Here is a 23,188-nt window from a genome sequence, read left to right as displayed (position 1 = left end):
TAATTTGGCCCAACCTATAAAGGCCCAGTTTTAAATATTTAAAACTGCCAAAAGCCCACTTCAAAGAATAAAGCTATATGGGCCGAACAGGGAAACCCCACTTCAGCCCATATACCAAGAAAATATTAATGGTTAATATTATGGATTTATAACGGGCTTCCAATGGGCCTTACAGATGATTAATTGATTGGATCAATTTATCCCTGCATGAGATGTATGGATGTGTGATGTGCTACGTATGTGGGCCATAAGTGCTTGGCCCATGTTCATTCGACAGTGGCTCTTGCGCACACCATGGCTGAATGCACATCACTACCATGGTGTCCATCTTGGTCATTGGATGACCTCCCTCAGTGGTGGGCCCCACACCTCATCAAGAGGTTACGTGTGGAACCCTTGCCGTTTTAAGGCCCACTGAAATATGACTTTATGAAAGTTAGTGGGAGCCACTGTGGTTTGACCTAAATCAAACTAGGGCGTAATAACTGTTCCCTCCAGCTAATATGAGTGCATATGATAGGGAGATTCATATGACGAACTCTCTAAAGGCCTTCCATCATTAGCATGAGGATGGGTCCTTCAGTAATGAGGAAACGCACCAGAAAATGGGCTATCCATTTGTTGTTGGGCCTGTCTAAGTGTTTCATAAGATGATAGGGGCGTCATAGACCGATGTGGGAGGGGCTTCACTAGAAAATGGGAACTCTCTCACGATACCTTGGTGTTCACGAACATTATGGATGGGCACTCACTGGATAGAAAGGTCTACTTGAAAATGGCTATGAACCTTGTTTGATAGAGGCTAAAGGGAAAACTCATATGATGAGTAGATATGATCCTTCATAGAAAGGTGGTGGGGTTATGCAGCTAAAACAGTTGGCTCCATGCACCCTATGTGATTTCTCACATTTCCAGAGACAACCCGTAGTCTTCGTCACTGAGAAAGGAGGGAAATCTTAGAGATGAATAAATGGAAATGGATCGTAGATTAAAATCCATATCTATGAAATGAACATGAAACAAATTAGGTTGTGGACTGATGCTTGCTCTTTTATCAGAAAATGGCAAACGGATCATTTGCAAAGCTTCTTGACGACAACAAGCTTAAGGGCCCAAACTATGCTGACTGGTACAGGAACCTTATGCTGGTCCTAGTTTCTGAAAAGCTGGACAAAGTGGCAAAGAATCCTGCCCCGGAGCATGCGTGTGATAGGGCTTCTGAGGCCCGAAGAAGAGACTATCAGGAATGGGAGGAGAAAAACTCCATTGCCTAGTGTTACATCATTGCCTCCTTGGACAACCCAATACAGAGGCAATTCGATCAGATTGAACTCGCCAAGGACATATTGGACAGTCTCAGGACGATGTATGAAGAGCAGAATCGTTCAACTCGACAAAAGGTCTTGAAACAGTTCATGACCACTCAAATGTTCAAGGGCCAACAAGTTCACAATCATTGTCTTCGGATCATGGGATACATCAACGAGGTAGAGGCTCTTGGATCCGGGCTGGACCTTGCGACCCAGGTAGATGCTATCCTTAATTCTTTGCCTCCTTCCTTTAATCCATTCATCATGAAATATAACATGAACAAGTTGAATGTCAACTTACAAAAACTCAGGAATATGTTGCAAAGATCTGAGGAACTGATTAGAAAGGATGAGCCTATAGCCATGCTTGTTGAAGCTAGCAAGATGGGCAAGAGAAAGAGGAAGGCAAAGAAGCCTCAGAAGAAAGCCACTAAGGGTAAGAAGCAGAAGAAAGACAAAGCATCAGATGCCTGTCACTTCTGCAAGAAGACCAGCCACTGGAAAATGAACTGTGCTGCCTACCTAGAATCCAACAAAGGTAATTTCGAAACTTGTGTTATAGAAAACAATTTATTGGTAATTTCTGCATCCTGGTGTATTGACTATGAGGCTTCAACTCATGTGTGTAACTCACTGCAGGGGTTCAAGGTAAGCAGAAGGCTGAGTGAAGGAGAAGTTACACTCTACTTGGGGACTACTGCAACTGTTGCAGCTGCGACAATAGGAACCGTGGAGTTAATTTTTAGAGAATGAATAATTGTACTGAAAGATTGTCTTTATCTACAAAATTTAAGGAGAAATTTGATTTCTGTTTCAAAATTGTGTGCAGATGGTTATTCTGTCTTCTTTAGTAATACGATTACTATTAAAAGAAATAATAGATTCATCACATACGGAGTACTAGAAAATGGTCTCTATGTTCTACATCCTTCTCTAGAAACTAACATAACCAAAACTACGTCGGCTGAAATTCCTAAGAAGAGAATCCGTGATACAGTTAATCCCACGTGTCTGTGGCATTATCGACTTGGCCACATCGGTGTTGACCAAATCACAAGGCTGGTAAAGGATGGTCCTTTGGATTTTCTAACTGTAGAAGATCTTTCCACCTATGAGCCTCGCCTACAAGGCAAGATGACCACATACTGGTGTATGTGGTCCCCTGAGTGTTAGGACACGAAATCAACACGTGTATTTCATCACCTTCACAGATGATTTCTCACGATATGGTTACGTGTACCTAATGACACACAAGTATGAATCCTATGAAAAGTTCAAAGAGTTTAGACAAGAGGTCGAGAAATAGTTGGGGAGAGAAATTAAAGCCCTTCAATCTGATCGAGGTGGCGAGTATCTCTCTGACGAATTCAAGGACTACTTAAAGGACAATGGGATACTATCACAATTAGCACCTCCTGCTACACCACAACTTAACAGTGTTTCAAAGAGGAGGAATAGGACCTTATTGGATATGGTCCGGTCACTTCTCATACACTCAGAGTTACCCACATCCTTTTGGGGTTACGCATTAGAGACAGTGATTTACGTGCTGAATCGGGTTCCAACCAAATCGGTTCCGAACACTCCATATGAACTTTGGACCGAAAAAAAACCAAGTGTCAGACACTTGAAGATTTGGGGTTGTCCAGCACACGTTAAAAGAATGAGTGCAGAAAAGTTGGAATCCAAGACCAGTCGTTGCCTATTTGTAGGTTACCTTTTCTATGACCCAAGTGAGCAGAAAGTGTTTTGCAGTCGAAATGCCCAATTTTGGAGACCGATTACATTCTGGACACCCATCATTGGGAAATTGTTCTTGATGAGGAGAACTTAGGAGCAGTGGGAGATGTCCCCCAAGTTCCAGGTAGTGACCAACCTAGAAGATCCACTCGGGTATCCAGGCCACCAGTCCGTTATGGCTATGACCATGATAGTTACCTGGTGGAAACCTTGACTAGTGAGGAGGATCTCGTGACTTACGCAGAAGCTATGTTGAACATAGATTCCCAGAAGTGGGTGGAGGCCATGAGAGCAGAGATGGACTTAATGGAGACCAATGGAGTCTGGACTCTAGTAGATCCGCCCTCTGGGGTAAAAGCAATCGGTTGCAAATGGATTTACAAGAGGAAGAAGGGCCCCGATGGTAGGGTTGAGACCTTCAAAGCTCGTTTGGTGGTGAAAGGGTACACTCAGAAAGAGAGCATCAATTATGAGGAAACCTTTTTGCCTGTGGCCATGCTTAAATCCATTAGGATCCTGCTAGTTGTAGCAGCATACCATGATTATGAGATTTGGCAGATGGATGTCAAAACTGCCTTCCTGAATGGAGATCTTACTAAAGATATCTATATGCAACAGCCGCAAGGCTTCATAGCTGTAGGTCAGGAAAACATGGTATGTAAACTCAATAGATCCATTTATGGATTTAAGCAAGCTTCTAGAAGTTGGAATATCCATTTTGACTCTGCTATCAAATCATTTGACTTCGAGCAGAATCCGGATGAACCCTGTGTTTACAGGAAGTATAGTGGAGATAAGGTTACCTTCTTGGTTCTGTATATAGATGACATTCTACTCATTGGGAATGATGTAGGAATGTTGACTACGGTAAAAGTATGGCTTTCACAGCAATTCTCCATGAAATATCTTGGAGAAGCCTCCTATATACCGGGTTTTCGACTCTATAGAGATAGATCAAAGCGGATAATAGGATTATCCCAATCTGCCTACATTGACAAAATAGTCAAAAGATACAGAATGGAAAACTCCAAGATAGGAAATGTTCCTTTTAGGCACGGAGTCACTCTCTCCAAAAAGATGTCTCCCAAGACTTTTGAGGAGATTGATGGCATGAAAGATGTTCCCTATGCCACTTCCGTAGGGAGCAACATGTATGCCACGCTGTGCACTCGTCCTGACATTGCTCAGGTAGTGAGTGTAGTAAGCAGATTTCAGGCCAACCCAAGGCAGGAGCATTGAACTGCTGTGAAAAACATACTTAAGTACTTTCGAAGGACAAAACAGTTTTGTCTAGTATTTGATGGTAGCTCACTATAGATCCAAGGGTATTTAGATGCCGATTTTCAGTCGGATCCAAATGATAGAAAGTCTACATCTGGATATGTTTTCATGATAGGATCGTGTGCTACTTCCTGAATGTCAGCAAACAGGGGACCTAAGTAGCAAATTAAAAGTCCACAACCGAAGCCGAACAGAGTGTCGTAAGTGAGGCTGCCTTATGAATGAAAGTGTTCATTCCTGAATTTGGGATTCAGCATATCACGCATTCCACTGTTGTGTGACAACAGGAGGGTGATGTTGAGAGGTAGCAACAGCGGAAAATGTAGCAGACCCATTGACAAAGCCACTATCACAGAAAGTGTTTGAGAAACACGTGGAAAGCATGGGACTCCGCCTAGTACCCGATTGGACCAAAGTGCAAGTGGGAGCTGTTAGACAGTTTTGTATGCCCTTAGCTTCAATCAAAATGATGTACTTTATGAGTTTATTGTAAATGAATAAAAGTACATGTTTGATTCATGTTCCCTTGGTATGTTTCTGTGTAATACCCTTAAACTGGACACTTAATGAGACTCGTGTTAGTTTAGAATGTTCACAGCCAGTAGGTCAGTCTAGGGAGACCTATCCTAACAAGGCTGACACTGTGGTGCCACCAAGTCGGTTGGCGTGGTTTGTCTCAGCTACCAGGGTGAGACCCTAGGCGCATACAGTGTAGGATTAATTGAATCTTTGAAGCAGACCAGATTTCCAGTATTGCCCTGGACCTTGGAGATTGATGGGCAAAACTGGAAAGTTACACCCGACCCCTAGAATCGATTATGACACTGCACTAGGTGCGGATTGGGCTGTCTTTGATGTACCAACCAGTGAGATCCTTAGCGGGGGTCAAAACCTGGGTATGTTGGGACAGTTTGAGAATTCATCTCATTGAGTGATCATAGTGACAGGATCAGCCCCTTTGTCGGACAAAAGTAATGATCGGGGATGCACTCTCACAGATGGAAACCAAGACTGCCGGTAGCCAATTTCATTCGTTGAGATTTTTTTTGCAAAGTATATTTTATATGAGATATAAAAGTATATATATTATGTTTTCTAAAATGTTTGCAAGAAGGTTTTAATTCCCAGGATCCATATAAGCAGAGTTTGCAACACTGTTCCTTGCAGCCGAGGGAGAGGTCCTCTCTTGTCGGGCAGTGTATGATCATTATGGGCTGAGAGGTTAAGTGTAAGACCATTGAGGATAATACCTGAAGGTTTAATCTTGCATCTGCCCACAGTCCCTGGGTGTTACAAGGTGGTTTGGCCCAGGGACCACTTAGGGTAATTGTTGGACCCATAGAGCCCATTTGATGGGTTTTAGGGGGTGCACTATCCATAACAGTGTATTCGGCAAGGCCTTTTAACAAAGGCTGGGCCGGACCCATGTGGATGATGTGTAGATCAATGCTTGGGTCCCACGCCATACAAGAAGGCCAACTGGGCAGCAGTTAGGAAGGTTAAGTGAGCACATAAGCTTAATGGGCCTAAAACCCATTTCGAACTGGACTTATTTAACAAGTTAAATATGGGTGAATTCTGAGATGGATCAACAGATAGGATAGGGTCTTAACTCTATCCACTCAGAGAGTCTAGACCTGAATATGATTCAGGTCTAGAAACCTCCTAATGAGATTAGGAGAAGGCTGATCTAATCTGCAGATAAGATAAGGGTTTAACCTTATCACCTAAAGAGAGGTTTGATCCAAATATGATTTGGATCAGCAACTCCTAATTGGATTATGAGCTGATCTTTTAGGGTTACAAAAGAAGGAGGGGGGCGGTAGCCTTTAGATGAATCACATAATCAGATCCTCTTTAGAGCTGAAACCACAGAAGAAAGATTTTTTCAATCCCTGTAAATATCTTTCTTGCCGCCTCCTTCCTGCAACCGCCAGACATCTAGTTCGATCTCTAGTTGTGGGAGAAGTCAAGATTCGATGTTGACATCAGTTCTTTGAGAAAGAATTGACAGGAAACTGTGCTCACGTGCCATCCTGCTGCTTCTTGCGAAGGATAGAGTTCTTGGAGAAGAACACTGTTGATTCTGCTCCATCCTACACTGCGCCATCTTCATTGGGAGCAGTCTTTGGATCCTTCCTTGGGCGTGAACACCTTCGTTGGGAGATATTATTTCTCCGTATCAGGTATAATCCTCTCCTACTCCTTTTGGTTCAGATCTGGTTCAGTTTATGGTTCAAGATTGATCCTTGAAAATATGATTTTCTAAATAGGGAATGTGATTCCCAGTTGAAAGGGAGAGAAAAAATTTTGAAATTTGCCCCTTTATTCCGCAAGATTTGGGCATCCATACGATGGATCTCTCATCCCTTCACTTAGCATTTGTGGCACCTTTGTACATGCTTTTGGATGTCTTCTAGCATGGTAAGCCAGTAGAAGCCTATGTGTAGGATATGGTTGTGTAAGGCCATTTGTCCTTGGTGTGGGGCTGGTTTTGAACTCTGGGCCACATCTAGGGCTTCTTCTACCTCCTCACTGGCTAGGCATCGTAGAGGTTTTCCAGTGTAAGATTTTCAATAGAGCACTCTATCATTAAGGTAGAATCTTTTGGCTTTGGCTAAGAGTTTTCTCTTCATAACTGCGTAGATAGGTGTGATGTTGTTCTCGATGTAATCTATATACATGTTTCTCCAGTCCACTTCATCAACAATAAGACACTCATTCCTGTCCACTTCCAGGATGCACCTTTCACAGTAAATTTGTACATTGGCTGCATCTGCCTTCACCGTTGGCCAGTAGTACCCCAACCTTTGCAACCTTCTATATAATGTGCTGGTTATGTCTTCACAGTAAGTTCTATGACTTTCATCCAAGAATACTTCTGCCTCTTTAGGCCCTAAGCACCTTGTTCTAACTCTATCTACCAATCTGTGATATAACATCCCATTCACCAATTAGAACCTGAGTAATGTCTTGCCATCTTGCATTACCTCTGTCGATTTGTGCAGCTTCTGTATCACACAATGTCTCCAATCCTCTATTATTATTTCATCCTTCTTCTCTATCTAGTGCCCCAATCTCTCAGTTCATGCTTTATAGTGCATTTGGATGGTAACGTTGATTAGGTTTTTACTTGGCTAAATTTTTTATTCCAAAGTGGCTAATACATCGGTGTACCTATTTTTGGCTTTGTTCTAGTGTTCGTAGGTCATTTCCAAGTCCTTGATTAATCTTTGGACCAGGATTCTATATGGAATCGTCAGTTCCTTAACTGTGGTGCTGCCATCCATCTGTCCAATCACTAGTTTTGAGTCTCCTACTACTTTGACCTTCTTGGCTCCAAAGCCCCTTGCTACTGTCAGTCCCAATACTAAATCTTCATACTCGGCTATATTATACGAACAAGGGAACTATAGTTTGAATGAGTAGGCTAAGGTGTAACCAATGGGCGAAGTCAATGTGACTCTGGCTCCAACTAAGGTGCTAGTGCTACTTCCATCAAAAGTCAAGGTCCACTCCCCATCCTCAACTACTGCAATGATGGGTAGCTCTCTAGGCATCTCTTTGGAAATGGGAAAACTAACATCTATGGGGAAGGTGGCTAAGAGGTCTACCACTACCTGGCACTTAATGGCTCTGGGTTGGGTGTACTCGATTGTATACTCGTTAAGTTGCATCATCCACTTGACCAATTGGTGTGTTCGGAAGCATGTCGTTAAGCACTTCGGAACACCAGTTTAATATTTATATATTTTTTCCAATTCTCAAACAATTACAAATGCAGTAAAAGGGTGAGAACGGGTCGTATTAATAGGGAAGCGAGGAAAAATTTAATACATAGTCAAACCTGAACAAGAGAACACAAGTGGAAGTTGCAGAAATATAGAAATTAATTAATTAAACTGAAAAAATAGAATTTGAACATTGCTGCAAATTAAAAGTGCAAAAAAATAAATAAATACAAAAATAAATAAATAAAAGAAACTAATTAAAATGTCTATAATCTGATCAGAGGTAGCAGTCTCCGGATCTCTCCCTTAACCCTCTAACTTCTCGAGCTAGGCCTTCCATCTTACCTGGCCAAATTCTAGATCTACAGAAAAGAAAACAAAGATCAAACGGAAAGAAAATAAATTGCAAAAAGAAAATAATGGAACCGGAAATGGAAGAATGAAAATTAAAACTAAATCTAATGGTTGTGATCCGAATCCAGAAGTGGCAATAGTGGCTTTGGCGAACCGCAAGTAGGAACCCCTCCTCTTGCCTGGGCGTCCTTCTCTTCTTTTACCCTTGAACTTCTCAAGATTTACCTTTCATCTTACCTAGGGGAAAAATCCAACCCTTTCTCAAGAGCCATTGGGTCCATTTTATAGAGAATGGTGGATACAACTAGGATTAGAGAGAAAGAGGGGAGTGACATCTAGGTTTTAGCAAAGATATGGGCACCCTAGGGTTTCTAATGGAGGGTTAGGATGGTTTTGGGGTGATCCTAAGGCTGAGAGTAGAAGGAGATGGCACCTAATATTATGTAGGGCTGAGATTTGGGTGCCCAGAAATAGATGGTGGAGATTGAGGTGCCTAGGGCTGAAAGGTTGAGACTAAAAGTGTTGGGCGGCACCCTAGAGTGGATGGCTGATAAAGAAGATGGAATGGAGGGCTGAGATCTAGTGGTTAGGGGATGAAAGGTGAGGATTAGCAGTTAGGTGAAACCCTAGGGCTTAAAAGCTACAAAAAGAATGCTCTAGAAGCTACAAATGTCATTTTAGAGGGGGGAGTTTTTCAATTAATTCAATTTTAGCTCTATCCACTTCAATACTTTTAGAAGATACTTTGTGGCCTAAAACAATTCCTTCCCTAGCCATAAAATGACATTTTTCCCAATTAAGAATAAGGTTAGATTCCTCACATCTTTTAAGCACCAAAGGCAAACTATGCAGGCATGCATCAAATGAAGATCCAAAACAGAGAAGTCATCCATAAATATCTCCATAAAATCATCAATGAAATCTGAAAATAGAGACATCATGCATCTTTGAAAAGTAGTAGGGGCATTGCACAAACCAAAAGGCATTCTCGTAAATGCAAATATTCCACAAGGGCATGTAAAGATAGTTTTCTCTTGGTCTTCAGGAGCAATGGGAATTTGGTGATAACCAGAAAAACCATCAAGAAAATAATAAAATTCTTGACCAACAAGTTTCTCAATCATTTGATCAATAAAGGGAAGGGGAAATGATCTTTTCTAGTATCATCATTCAATATCCTATAGTCAATACATACTCTCCAACCTATTACTGTCCTTGTTGGGATTAATTCATTATTTTCACTTTTGACTACAATGGCCCCTCCTTTTTTAGGTATAACTTGCACAGGACTTACCTAGAAAGAATTAGAGATAGGAAACATAATACCTGAATCAAGTCATTTTATCACATCTTTCTTTACTACATCTTTCATATTAGGATTTAACCTCCTTTGGGGTTGCACCATATGCTTGAATCCTTCTTCCATCAAGATTTTGTCATGCAAACTGATGGACTTATTCCTTGAATGTCGCCAAAGCTCCATCCAATTGTCCTTTTGTGTTCCCTAAGCACCCTTATCAACTTTAGTTTTTCAAGACCTGTCAAGTAAGAAGAAATAATCATAGGTAAGGTAGATGAATTTCCCAAATAGACATATTTTAAATGTGAAGGAATAGGCTTAAGTTCAAGAGTAGGAGGCTTCTCAATCGATGGCCTGGCTTTTGAAGAAGAAGGAGAAATATCCAAAGGCAAAATTTTTTCCTCTTTTTGTAACGAATCCTCTTTGCTTTTCTCCCAAATAGCCTATGGCCTTGATAAGAATAAAAATTATCATATTTTTATCCCTAAATATTTAGTCTTTTATACTTAATTAGTACTTAATTGGACTCATTATTCTTGTATTTTGATTCAGGGCATGAAAAAAGGCGTCATGAGAAAAACAAGGCTAATCGGGTAATTTTGCACAATTTCGGCGCCGCTTAGTAATCTGAGCATAACTCTCACATCCAGAATCTTATTGAGATTATTCAAGATGAATTGGAAAGATAAGGAAGAACTCTACAACTTTCCTGTTTTGAGTTTTGATAGATACAGATTGCATCGAAGTCAATATTGGGCCCGAAATCTGAGCAAATTCATAGGGAAGCCCAGTTCGTAGTAGAAGCCGAATACGAATACAAGAATGAGGAAACTACAAAGAGTCCTATCAGATTTAATTTTCTAATATAATTCTATAAAAATAAAGGAGATTGAGATTACCAGATAAGAGGTAGGATAGGATTAGATCCAAACTAATCATTAGGAACTAGGACTTTCTATTTTTGAGAAAGAACTCCAAAAAGAAGTTGGAAACAGCCCCTCCTCCTAAAACTATATAAAGGGGGGGTGGGGGAGGGGCGGACTAGCACTAGGCATCAATCAATCTCTAGAGCAATCAAGGAGAAATCCTCCAAGAGAGCTTCAGCCTTCAAGAAGGCAGTTGGCAATGCAGGAGGAGAAAAGGAGGGAGGCAGCGGCAAGGAGAAGAAGTTCATCGATCTCAACCTCAAGGGGAGACATCATGAGTTCTTTCTAATACCTTGTTTGTTTAATTTCCTTTATCATTAACTAATCTATTTGTAGCTAGGGCTGTGGAAATCCTAACCACGACCATGGATTGATTTTTATTTAATTCAGCCAAGTTGTTTTTATTTTCATATTGTCTATGAGTTATTGTGCATAATGCAATTAGGAGCTTGGCCACCTCCTAGTTGATTTGGTTTATATGAATGAACTAGACGGGGATCGAAGGGTTACTTGATAGAAGTAGGTATGATATATCATGGGAGGGAATATCAGATAAATTAGGAAAGACTTCAGCTTATGAAAATAATAAATCATCTTGGTTAATTTAATAAATTGATGTTCATTGGGATGGTTACGTGGACCAATAGTCCTAGCGCTTTCAATTATACCGTTGCAAGTTCAATCATTGATTGTCTTTGTTTTCATTTTTGTTCTTTCTTTTTCTATCTTTAATTTTCAGCAGTTCCTATTGTTAGAATTTGGTTGTTCAAATAATTGAGGGAAGCTATAGTTCTAATACTTATTTTGTTAAATCCCCATAGGAACGATATCTTTATACTACTTGATAACTAGTGCACTTGCTAGGGTTATATAATTATAGCTATCAGGCCTCTTTATGCTTTTCATCTAAAATTTGTTCATTCACATCAAAAGAGTTAGGCATGCAATTTTCTATAGGATCATCTAACCCAAATGCATGAAATTTTCTTTCTACCAAATCATTAATGCAATCTATCATTAAGACTTATTTTTCATCATTGGAATGTTTAATAGCCTTAAAAATATTAAAAATAACTTCCTCATCATTAATCCTAAGGCTAAGTTTTCCTTATTAAACATCAATTAAAGCTCTTCCTGTGGCAAAAAAATATCTCCCTAAAATTAGGGGCATATCAATATCTTCTTCCATGTCCAAAATGATGAAGTCAATGGGAAAAATAAATTTATCTACTTTTACCAAAACATCTTCCACTACTCCCCTTGGATATTTGATACTTTTGTCAGTCAATTGAAGAGAAATAGTGGTAGGTGTTGGGTCCTTCAACCCAAGCTTCCTGAAGACAGAAAAAGGCATCAAATTAATGCTTGCACCAAGATCACATAAAGCCTTGTCAAAATTAATTTCACCAATGGTGCACAAAATAGAAAAGCTCCCTAGATCTTTAAGTTTTGAAGGTAATTTATTTTGTAGGATTTTTGAGCATTCCTCATTAAGCTTTACCATTTCAAATTCTCCAATTTTCTTTCGTTTGAGATTATTTTCTTCAAGAATTTGGCATAAGTTGGCATTTAAGAAATAGCATCAAGAAGAGGAATGTTAATGTGCAACTTTTGAAACACCTCTAAAAATTTAGCAAATTGCTTATCCAAGTTAACCTTAAGAAATCTTTTAAGGAAAAGGCGGTTTGTAAGATTTTAAATTAAGAGTAGAAGAACTTCCCTTTTTCTCCATTGATGATTCACAGTCTACTTCTTTGGCTTCTAGGTTTTGGCTTTCTTCCTCTTTTACTTGTTTATCATCTTTTTCTTCTTTTCCACTTCGTAGAGTAATGGAGATCAAGGTGCTGGCCAAATGGCTCAAGCTAATATTCCCAAATATTCTCAAGATCATTTGCAAGGAATCGATGGTCCAATAACTAGGGCAAGGACAAAGAGGTTTTACAAGGTTTAATCATGGAAGTGCATGACAAAGAGGTTATTCTAAAAGATTCTAAGACTGTTCCAGAAGTTTCCAAAGCATTCACCAAGGATAATCACATATCTATATGTGCAAGACGATGTGCAAGGCTTAGATCTTGAAGAATAAATCTTGGAATCCATGACATAAGACCAAGGCGCATGGATATGATAAGAAAAGGCCTAATTCACATGCAAAGATGTATTGATGAGCTTATTTTGTCTTGTTGAGCTTGTTTTTATCTTGTTTTGTTTATTTTGACTTTTTTATGCTTAGTTGTAATTAATTGTAGTCTTTTAGAAAGTTTCCTATTTCAAAGTATATTTGTTTTCCTAAATTAAAGGGATCCTCATCAGTTAGGTGTTTCCTGATAAGATAATCATTAGTTAGGAGTTTCCTTATAAGATTAGGAGTTTACTTATAAGATAATGATGTTTACATGCCTATATAAAGGCCACAACTATGGACAACAAAAATCATCAATAATACAATGGTATTTTCAGCAAGCTTAGCTTTGCCTTCTTGTGTTCTTGGTAGAATACAATATCTTGACTTATCAAGGGAGTGATCAACCTTTGTGGTGTCTTCAAGATTGGATTCTTTAAGGACTTATTTTCCTTAAGGTTCTAATCCGATCAACTACAACTTGTTTTCTAGCACCTGGGTGCACATAATAACTTGATTCAAGAGTTCTTAGAGCAGGTCGTCTAGAGGGTTCTTATCATTTGGTATCAGAGCTTTGGTTCTAGAAACTGGTTACTTATCCTTTGTTTATCCTTGCTTTGTGTTTTTGAATAGAGTGAATTCTATTTTGTGTGTTTAGTTTGGCAAAAAAAAAAAAGAAGAAAAAAATAAAAAAAAAAAGAGACAGAAAAGAACATCCAATTCAAAAAAAAAAAAAAAGGAGTCAGATTGCATATCTGATTTTTAATCATTTTCCCAGCTTAAATGGGATTTCTTGAATTGCATGATCATAATCCTATAAGTCATAACGAGTTCTCCTTTCCTTTTTGGGTTTGACTAGTTGACTGTATAATCCTTTTTTGAGATGGGATTTCTTTTCCTTAAAAAACTATCTTAATATATTAATTAGTACTAATCCTTATCAAATAAGGATTCTTGTGTCTAAATTAATTTAATTTTGTGCTCCATTGTGCAAGGTTGTTTTATGTATTCTAGTGATTTCTTTTGCATGTCTTTTGCTTCCTTCTGAAGTGTCTTATTTTTTGGCTCCTATAATTGATTTTTTCCTTCCTTATTTCTATTGTTTGCCTCAACTAAGTTTTTAAAGTTCTAATTTTGAGATTTTCCACCATCTAATCGATTGCTCCTTGAGATTTGTTGATTTTGATAAGAACATAAAGGGGTTGGCTTGAGTGGAAAAACAAAAAAAAAAAAGAGGCAAAGAGAGGTGAGATCATCATCGAGAAAAGTCAAATAGTGATAACAATCTAATTTGAGTGCAAACACACGAGGGAGTGTGTGTGAGGAACAAAAAAAAAGGCAAAGAGAGGTGAGGAACAAATTTTTTTTTATTTCCAATGAGTTTTTGTAGGTTATAAATATGAGTATTGAAGGAGAACCACAAGAGATTGACATGAAATTATTCATAAGGGTTGTAAATGAATAATTTAGAAAGTTGAATGCAAGGTTGGATGATTTGCAATCCTCATCTATTTCTATGTCTACTAGGAGATGTGTGTTTTAGGAAGAAGAGGAAGATGATTCAGATTTAGAGGAATCAAGTTCTAGATGAGGCAAAAAGGTAGTTTCCAAAAGAGATAGCAATTTGGGCAGCATAAAGATGAAGATTCTGACATTTCAAGTAAAGAATGATCCCGAACTATACTTGGAGTGGGAAAGAAAGGTTGAGCATGTATTTGATTGCTATGATTACTCCAAGGAGAAGAAAGTAAAACTAGCATCCGTGGAGTTCACAGATTATGCAAGCATATGGTGGGATCAATTGGTGATCAATAGGCGTAGGAATGGAGAGAGGCCAATTTGATCATGGGAAGAGATGAAATTGGTAATGTGCAAGAGATTTATACCTATCCATTACTATAGAGATTTGCATAGAAAGTTGCAAGGGTTGGTTCAAGGTTCCATGAGTGTAAAGGACTATTACAAAGAGATGGAGATAGCCATGATTAGAGCAAACATAGAGGACTGAAAAGTAACAATGGCTAGATTTATTGGCGGCCCGAACAAGGAGATTGCTGATGTGGTGGATTTACAACACTATGTGGAGATGGAGAAGCTATTGTACAAAGCCATTAAAGTGGAGAAGCAAATCAAATCAAAAGGGTTCAGATCTGGTTCTTCATGGAGATCTAATTGGAAGGACAATAAAGCTGCCTCAAAAACAAAAGAGGAAGCAAAGCAAAAGGATTCGGTTGTTGTTCATAAAGGTAAAACCAAAACTAAAACTTATTCTAAGTCATGTGATGTCAAGTGTTTTAGGTGCTAAGGATTCGGACATATTGCTTCTCAATGCCCAAACAAACGAGTTATGATTTTGTTGGAGAATGAAGATATAGAAAGTCCAAGCTCAAGTTACGGGGAGATGCCACCATTGGAGGATTGTTCTGATGTTGAAGTTGCAAAACTCATTCATGGTGATTTGCTTGTTACAAGGAGATCCCTAAGTATACAGCCTAAGGATGATGGTGATGAGGAGCAATGGCTGAATGAATGTGGAGAAGTGAGGGTAACCAAGCAAGTTCTGGTTTCCTTTTCAATTGGCAAGTATGAGGATGAGGTTCTATGTGATGTCGCACCAATGCATGCTAGTCATATATTGCTTGGCTGACCATGGCAGTTTGATAGGAAGGTTACACATGATGGGTATAAAAACCGTTATTCTTTTGTAATGAATAACCGAACTATTGTACTAACCCCTCTTAAAACCTTGTAAGCTTATAAAAATTAGATTAGGATAGCAAGAGAGTGCAAAATGAGAGAAGAACAAAAGTGTGAGTAAGAGGAAAAGAAAAAGAAAGAAAGTGAACAAGCAAAAGCAGAGAGAGCAAGTGAGACCGAGAAGAAAAATGCAAGTAGAAAGAGTGAGGCAAAGAGGAAAATTAGAGAGAAAAGTGTACAAAAAGGAGAGAAAAGCAAGGGAATGAGTGTCTTTGCTGAAAAAAATGAGGTTAAGAGTGTCATGATTGCAAAGCAACAACTACTTGTACTTATGTACAAAGATGTTTACTTTTCTACTAATGTCCTAAACCCCTCTTTTCCTAGTATTGTTGTATCTTTATTGTAGGAGTTTGAGGACCCATTTCCCGAGGAGATTCTCCATGGATTACCTCCCTCAAGAAGTATTGAGCATCAAATAGACTTCATATCCGGTTCCGCCATACCAAATCGACCTACTTATAGAACTAATCCCAAGGAAACAAAGGAGATACAAAGGCAAGTGGATGAGTTGGTGCAAAAGGGTTTTGTAAGGAAGAATCTTAGCCCATGTTTGGTTCCTGTCATCTTAGTCCCAAAGAAAGATGGAACATAGCGTATGTGTGTGGACTGCCAAGCCATTAACAAAATAGCAAAGATTCGATGATGAATCCTTTCCAGGAATGAGGAAATAATGGAGATCGATGTGCTGGCCAAATGGCTCAAGCTAATATTCCCAAATATTCTCAAGATCCTTTGCAAGGAATCGGTGGTCCAATGACTAGGGCAAGGACAAAGAGGATGAAAGAGGTTTTACAAGGCTTAATCATGGAAGTGCATGACAAAGAGGTTGTTCTAGAAGATTCTAAGACTGCTCCAGAAGTTTTCAAAGCATTCACCAAGGATAATCACCTATCTATATGTGCAAGACGATGTGCAAGGCTTAGATCTTGAAGAACAAAGCTTGGAATCCATGACATAAGACCAAGGCACATGGATATGATAAGAAAAGGCCAAATTCGCACGCTAAGATGTATTGATAGGCTTGTTTTTATCTTGTTTTGTTTACTTTGACTTTTTTATCCTCAGTTGTCATTAGTTGTATTCTTTTAGAAAGTTTCCTATTTCAAAGAAGATTTGTTTTCCTAAATTAAAGGGATCATTGTCAATTAAAGGGGTCCTCATCAGTTAGGTGTTTTCCAATTTCTTATTTAATGCAACAAGTTGAGCTGATAAAGCAGTGATAGAATCAACATTATAAATTTCAACTCCCTTTTTATTTGTTCTCCCATTGCTCCATTGATAGCTATTGACCGCTATCTCCTCCAAAGGTTCATATGCCTCTTCGGGAGTTTTCCTCATAAGGGTACCACCTACAGCTGCATCTAACATTGAACGATTAGATTGATTAATGCCACTATAAAAAGTTTGCACTTGCATCCAAACAGGTAGACCATGGTAAGGACACTTCCTAAGCAATTCCTTAAATCTCTCCCACGACTCATATAAGGTTTCATTATCAAATTGAGAAAAAGTTGTCATTCCTTAATTTAGCCGTTTTAACAGGTGAAAAATACTTAGATAAAAACTTTTGTGCCAAGTCATCCCATGTAGTAATCAAACCTGCAGGAAGATAATTAAGCCAATCTTTTGCTTTATCTCTTAAGGAGAAAGGAAACAACCTAAGTCTAATGGCATCATCACTAACTCCATTATGATTAAAAGTATCACATATTTCAAGAAAATTAGCAATATGAGAGTTAGGGTCATAATTGGGGCCAAAAAATTGTAAACTCATCTGGATCATCTGAATAATTGCAGGTTTGATCTCAAAATTGTTTCCTTGCACATTTGGCTGCCTAATGCTTGATGTAGTAACATCCAAAGTAGGTATAGCATAGGATCTCAATGTCCTTGGATTATTTTGGTCTTTAGCCATCTTGTTCCTTTTCTCCCTTGTTCGTTTTTTCAAAGTCTTTTCAATTTCTTGATTAAGGGGTACTAATTCTCCACCACTAGTGCGTGTCATGCACTAAGAACCTACAAAGAAAAGAAAAAAAAAATTTAAAAATTTCCTAAAAAATTTTATAAAGCCATACCCAACAAAAATTAAAATGGAAAGATTTAAATCCGAAAATAAAACAAATAGATGCTCAATCTAAGGCTAATTCAAGTAGTTTTGATATGAAATAAACTAGTCCCCTGGCAACGGTGCCAAAAACTTGTTGTGTGATTTATGCACAGTTAATTCAGGCAAGTGTGCCTTAGTCAAATGTGTGTATAATGATGAGAAAAGTGGCAATCTTATAGAGACTAGATCACAGTACCAAATCAATTTTAAACTAACCTAAGTTGAACGTGTGAATCAATTGAATGAATAAAAACTAGGAAGAATTAATGTCAATCTAAGAACTTAATACAAACTGAATCGACGAATGAATGCAGCTAGGGTTTAGATTTCATTAAATCAAGCTTATATAATTACCTATTTAATCCATATGATGGTGGATTTCCCTAAATTAATTAATAAGCTTTCTCAAGTCATATTAATCCTTTATTAATCCAATTCTACCATCAAATTCTAAGTGGTTGTTAAAAGGAAAAATAAGCATTAAGTTCTTTAGAAACCTCTAATCGTAGAAGGGGAATTGATTCACTAAGCTTCCTTGATTCCCACACATGAGCTAATCATCTTTCGATATCATAGTCTATCATGCGATTTTTATTGCATAGGGATCTAATTAATAACAATCCTATAGTCAGTCATGCATGAATCATCAAATCATTAAAACATTGGCCAATTCTTTTAAAGCATTAAATACAACAATAAAATTCCTCATGAAAATAATAAAGGTCTTGAATTGAATTAAACAAATAACTATATAATCTTAAGATCAAAATCCATCTAAACCCTAGATAAGAGAATTTAGCTAGACATCATTAAATTCAACATACTCAAGAAAATTAGAGGAGAAACACATCAAAAACATATCAAATAATGAATAGAATAACAAGAAAAACTTAGCCTTTGAAGGTTGAAGACAAGTCCAGCAAGCCTTCCTTCCTCTTGGATTCGAATTCTTCCTCTCCATCTCTGATGCACTAAATTGTTTCCTCTCCTTCTCTGAGGTGCTGAGAGTGCTTCCTCTCTTCTTCTCTGCTGAATTCTCTCTAAAGATGTACCCCTTTGCCTTGAGTCTATGGTCCTTTTTATAGTGTAGCCTCCCCTAAATTGCTTCTTAATGCGGACTCTTAATTCAACAAAATTAGGTCTCTTAGTCCTTATCTCAGTTGAATTCCTATCTCTTCTGCACTGCTAACTATTAGACCCAAACTTGTAGCTCGAATTGCACTTGGTTGGTGGCAGAATTATGGTTAGTGATAAACATAAGAGTTGTAGAGCCCTACCTCTTAGCTTTAATTAGCCGTTTGAATCACCTCAATCCAAATTATAGGTAGAAAGTTCTGCCCAAAATACGGGAACTATATCAAAATAGGAAATTTTTCGATTTTTGTGCATACATATCAAATCCGATTTCAATGGATTCTCTCCTTCATGGCTAGATCATGGAGCATCATTGTTGCATGGTCCTTCCTCTATGATTATCTTAATCAATTAAATCAAACCCTTCATTAAAATTTCACGATTAAGCTCCAAATCACCTTGCAAGACAATTTTTTCATAATTAGTGCAATACCATGCTAATTCCAAAAACATTATTACCAAAATCATCAATTTAGAGGTACGAAAAATATGTACAAATATAGACTTATCAAGGAGCATGCTAATACAATAGGAGGGGCGCCAAACTGGGTTCAATAGATAGGAGGCGCCTCCTGTTCTCAGTTTTTCACAAAAACACCCCCTTTTTCAGTTGGACTTCACACTAGCTTCCCAAAAATTGCATTTCATCCATGAAACTTCCCCAGTTTTCCACAAAATTTGCACAAAGACCCTCAGATGTCACAACATTGAATTTAACTAGGAAAAGGGCATATGTTGACTATTCTAAGGTCAAAAATACCCTTGAATTGATGCCTTTAAGGCAGCAAAATGTAGAGTTATCACCAATCTTCCTGAAAGAGGCAATTTGTATATGAAATATTTGATTGGATCGCTCCTTGTGATCAACTTTACCTTCTGACCTATGATGGAATTTCTGAACTTTTGTGCCATAAACACCAATGCCAAGCATTTCTGCTCCATGTGGGAATAATTCTTCTTAGCTGGTTTTAAGGTTCTACTGGCATTTGGACACTTGACGCCTTCATCACTATCTTGGGCTAACAGGCATCCTGCAGCTTCTGAGTTTGATGCGATGTACACCTTGAACTCTCGGTCGCTTTCAGGTGGTGACATGTTGGGGCTTTAGCCAGGGTCTTTTTCAACTAGTTGAAGGCATCTTGATGCTTCGTTGACCACTTGTACCCTGTAGACTTTTTGGTCAGTTTTAGCAGCAGCATCACTACGTTTGCCAAGCAACGGATAAACCTTTTCAGGTGGGAAACATTTTCTAGGAAAGTCTTTAATTGAGACTTGTTCTGCACCTATCAAATACTTCCTAAGCACCTTGGAATGATCTTCCATCTTCTTCGCTTTGACTGCTATGTCATCCACATAACACTCGACTTCTTTGTGCATCATGTCATGGAAAACCCTCATCACTGCCCTCTAATACATGGCTCCGACATTCTTTAGGCCAAAGGACATCATCTTATAATAAAAATTCCCTAATGGCGTTCCAAAGCTTGTGTGTTGTGTGTCTACAAGGTCCACGAAGATCTGTTTATATCCACTATAGGCATCTAAGAAAGAGAACAGTTGGTTTCCCACCATTAGTCTATCAGGATATCCATGTTTGGTAAAGGAAACTCATCTTTGGGGCAAAACTTGTTCAAATCTCTGAAATCCACACAACACCTAAGGTAGGGGTGGGTGAGGTAAGTGCACTGATTTTTGTTCTGATAACCAAAAAGCTAACTGTATTCCTAGAGTTTAAAGATGAACCCAAGTTGTCCATTCTTCTTCTTGACCGGAACCACATTAGCTAGCCTCTACGGATGCGCGATGTGCTTGATGAATCCTACATTCAAAAGTCATTGGGCCTCTTCCTTGATTTTTAAAGCTATTTCTGGTTTAAAGATTCTCGGAGGTTGTTTTACTGGTTTGATCTTTGGATCTATGCACAGGGAGTGTTTGACAAGGAATAAGTCCAGGCCTGGCATCTAGTCGTACGACCAAGCAAAGATATCTTGGAATTCTGTAAAAGAAAACATAGATTAGTCTTACTTCTAGTCAAAAGCCTAAGGTTTGCAATGAGGAAAGGTTTCTTTTACCTTTCAGTAGGTCAAGTAGCTTATGCTTCTCTTCAAGTCCTAGCTTGGCTGAAATGTATAATAGCCTTTTCTTTGTTCCTTCTACGGCCATGTCTATTTCTTCTAGTGGTTCTTCCACTGTATTTTTGGAATCTTGCATGTCTTTTGGAGGTGCATTAACCTCATCATAATATTCTACAGACTTCTTTTCGTCCCTGCCATTGTGGGCAAATTTTAGTATTATTGATTTCATTGTTAATTATGTGTATACTTCTGGTGTGCCGTACCTTTGATGTTGGTAATCTTTGTTTAGATTGTTCTTTATCCTCTTGTGATGAGAACATCATGATGTCTTTTCACATAGATGGCATGGCGAAATAGTTCTGGTTGAAACACTACTCAAGATGAGCGCATAGATATGTGCATAATGGAGAGTGGAATAATCATATCATTCAAGATGCATGCATACAATGATGGGGACATGTGCGCAACCTCAAGCATTGGTTGCATGGTAGTTTCAATTCTTAGTGAAAAATGCTTACAAAGTGGTTCATTTGATCACAATACAGCAATGTTTTCGATGATGTATATATGTCAAGTATCCATTATATTGATATATTTCAAACTTAGCAATGGCAGTAGAGCCTACTATCAAAAGTTGTTCGACCTGCTCTTTGACTTTTAGAGCTATTTCCGGTTTGAAAATCCTTTGTATTTGTTTCATAGGTTTGAATTTGAGATTGATGAACAATGAATGTTTGAAAAGTGTCGAGTCTAATCCGGTCATCTAGTCATACAACTAAGCAAAGATTTCCTAGAACTTTGTGAAGGAAAACACAGTTCAATTTTGTTTTAACGAATGTCCTAATATTTGAAATGAGGAAAAGAAAGTCTAGTAAACTCTAGTTTTCCTCAGGTTCTAGCCTGGTCGAGATATACAATGGCCTTTTCTCTTTTCCTTCTACAACCAATGTTTATTTCTTCTAAAGGTTCTTCTATAGTGTTAATGGAATCTTGCATGTACTTGAGTGGTGTGTGGACCTCTTCATAATACTCTACAATCTTTCAATTTTGCCCCTATGATTTTGGGTGATTTTTAGTATTTCTTCATGTCGCTAATTGTATGCATCAATTTATCATGTCGTACCTTTGATTCTGATGGGCTCTTTTTTGTTTGTTCACGCTCTTTTTGCGATGAGATCATCACGATGTCCATTTGTCAAGGTGGTATAATAAAATAATTCTAATTGAGATGACATTTAGAATGTCTACATATACTTCCTTAATTGTGAAAGCATAAAGCTTATAGAGATCATTTGGTTACATGTATAGTGATCATTTGGTTCTAGTAGTAAATGTATGTATGGTACTCATTCGATTTTAGTAGAATAGTAAATGCATGTATAGTGGTCATTTCAACTTTAGTAATGGTAGTTGTAGGTGCATAGTGCTCGCTCAGTCCCTCAAAGCATAGTAAACACTGGATTGATACCACATGGACACTTGCGATCAACCTACAGCCAATCTTTCCTCTACGATGAACCTATAGTTCATCTTACGCTTGCGATAAACCTATTCTTAGCACAAGCCCAAAGCAAACTCAGCTCAAACCTACAGTAAGATGCACACGCACCCGACCCTGCAATAAACCCTTAATCGCCGCAAGGCCCCAGTTTGTTAAGAGTTGGGCCCGGATCTTACCTACACATGTAACTTTGAAGTAACAAACATGACAAGGTGCCAAGTGGGTCTAATAAGATGTTGTCCTCCAGACAATGATGTCATTGTTAGACAGTGTATGCCCTTATCTCCAATTAGATTGATGTACTTTTTACATTTATTGTAAATGAATAATAGTACACAATTGATTCATGTTATATATGGTGTGCTTCTATGTAATACCCTTAAACTAGACACTTATGAGACTCGTGTTAGTTAAGAATTTTTACAGCCATTGGATAGACCTGGGGAGGTTTATCCTACCAAGCTTGATACTAATGTGCTACCAAGTCAGCTCAGGGATAGCACTCTCTCTTATGGAAACCTAAACTACCGATAGTGGATTTCAAATGTGTTTGAAATTTTTTTTTGCAAAATATATTTATATATTATGTTTTTACGAAAAAGATTTGCAAAGATTTTAACTCCTAGGATCCATCATGAGTAGAGAATGCGACACTATACCTTCCAATCGAGGGAGAGGTCCTCTCTTGTCAAGCAGTGTTTGATCATTATGGGCTGAGAGGTTAAGTGTAAGACCATTTAGGATTTTTACCTAATGGATTAATCTAACTTAAGACCATAGTCCTTGGGCCTTCATAAGGTGGCTGGACCCAAGGACCATTTAGTGTAAATGTCAAGCCGGCTAAGAGTAC

The 23,188-nt window shown here is 38.3% G+C and overlaps 1 protein-coding gene and 1 non-coding gene across 2 annotated transcripts; one reads left to right on the top strand and one right to left on the bottom strand.

The window, feature by feature from the left end:
- Positions 1–16,685: 16,685 nt before the first annotated feature.
- LOC148871606 (uncharacterized) lies at positions 16,686–17,436 on the bottom strand. Its single transcript, XM_088970039.1, has 2 exons — positions 17,121–17,436; positions 16,686–16,882 (listed from the first exon to the last, which is right to left on the bottom strand). Exons 1-2 carry the CDS (start codon positions 17,434–17,436, stop codon positions 16,686–16,688), a joined length of 513 nt encoding a protein of 170 aa, XP_088826165.1.
- On the top strand, positions 16,948–17,054 carry LOC148871607 (small nucleolar RNA R71). The gene has a single exon (XR_016108582.1). It is a non-coding gene; the product is annotated as a small nucleolar RNA R71 (small nucleolar RNA).
- Positions 17,437–23,188: the final 5,752 nt, after the last annotated feature.

This window comes from Nelumbo lutea, chromosome 2 (assembly GCF_056320005.1).
Source record: "Nelumbo lutea isolate HS-2025 chromosome 2, American lotus-T2T, whole genome shotgun sequence".
Classification (NCBI taxonomy): Eukaryota; Viridiplantae; Streptophyta; class Magnoliopsida; order Proteales; family Nelumbonaceae; genus Nelumbo; species Nelumbo lutea.
Note: the sequence above shows the minus strand (reverse complement) of the source record. Positions and strands in the feature narration are given on the sequence as shown.

Excerpts from the sequence above, each read along its gene's own strand:
- LOC148871606 (XM_088970039.1), bottom strand. The coding sequence starts at position 17,436 with ATGGCTAAAGACCAAAATAATCCAAGGACATTGAGATCCTATGCTATA. Across the intron at positions 16,883-17,120 it reads GCTTAATTATCTTCCTGCAG|ATGCAGCTGTAGGTGGTACC; the intron begins GTTTGATTACTA and ends GTTCAATGTTAG.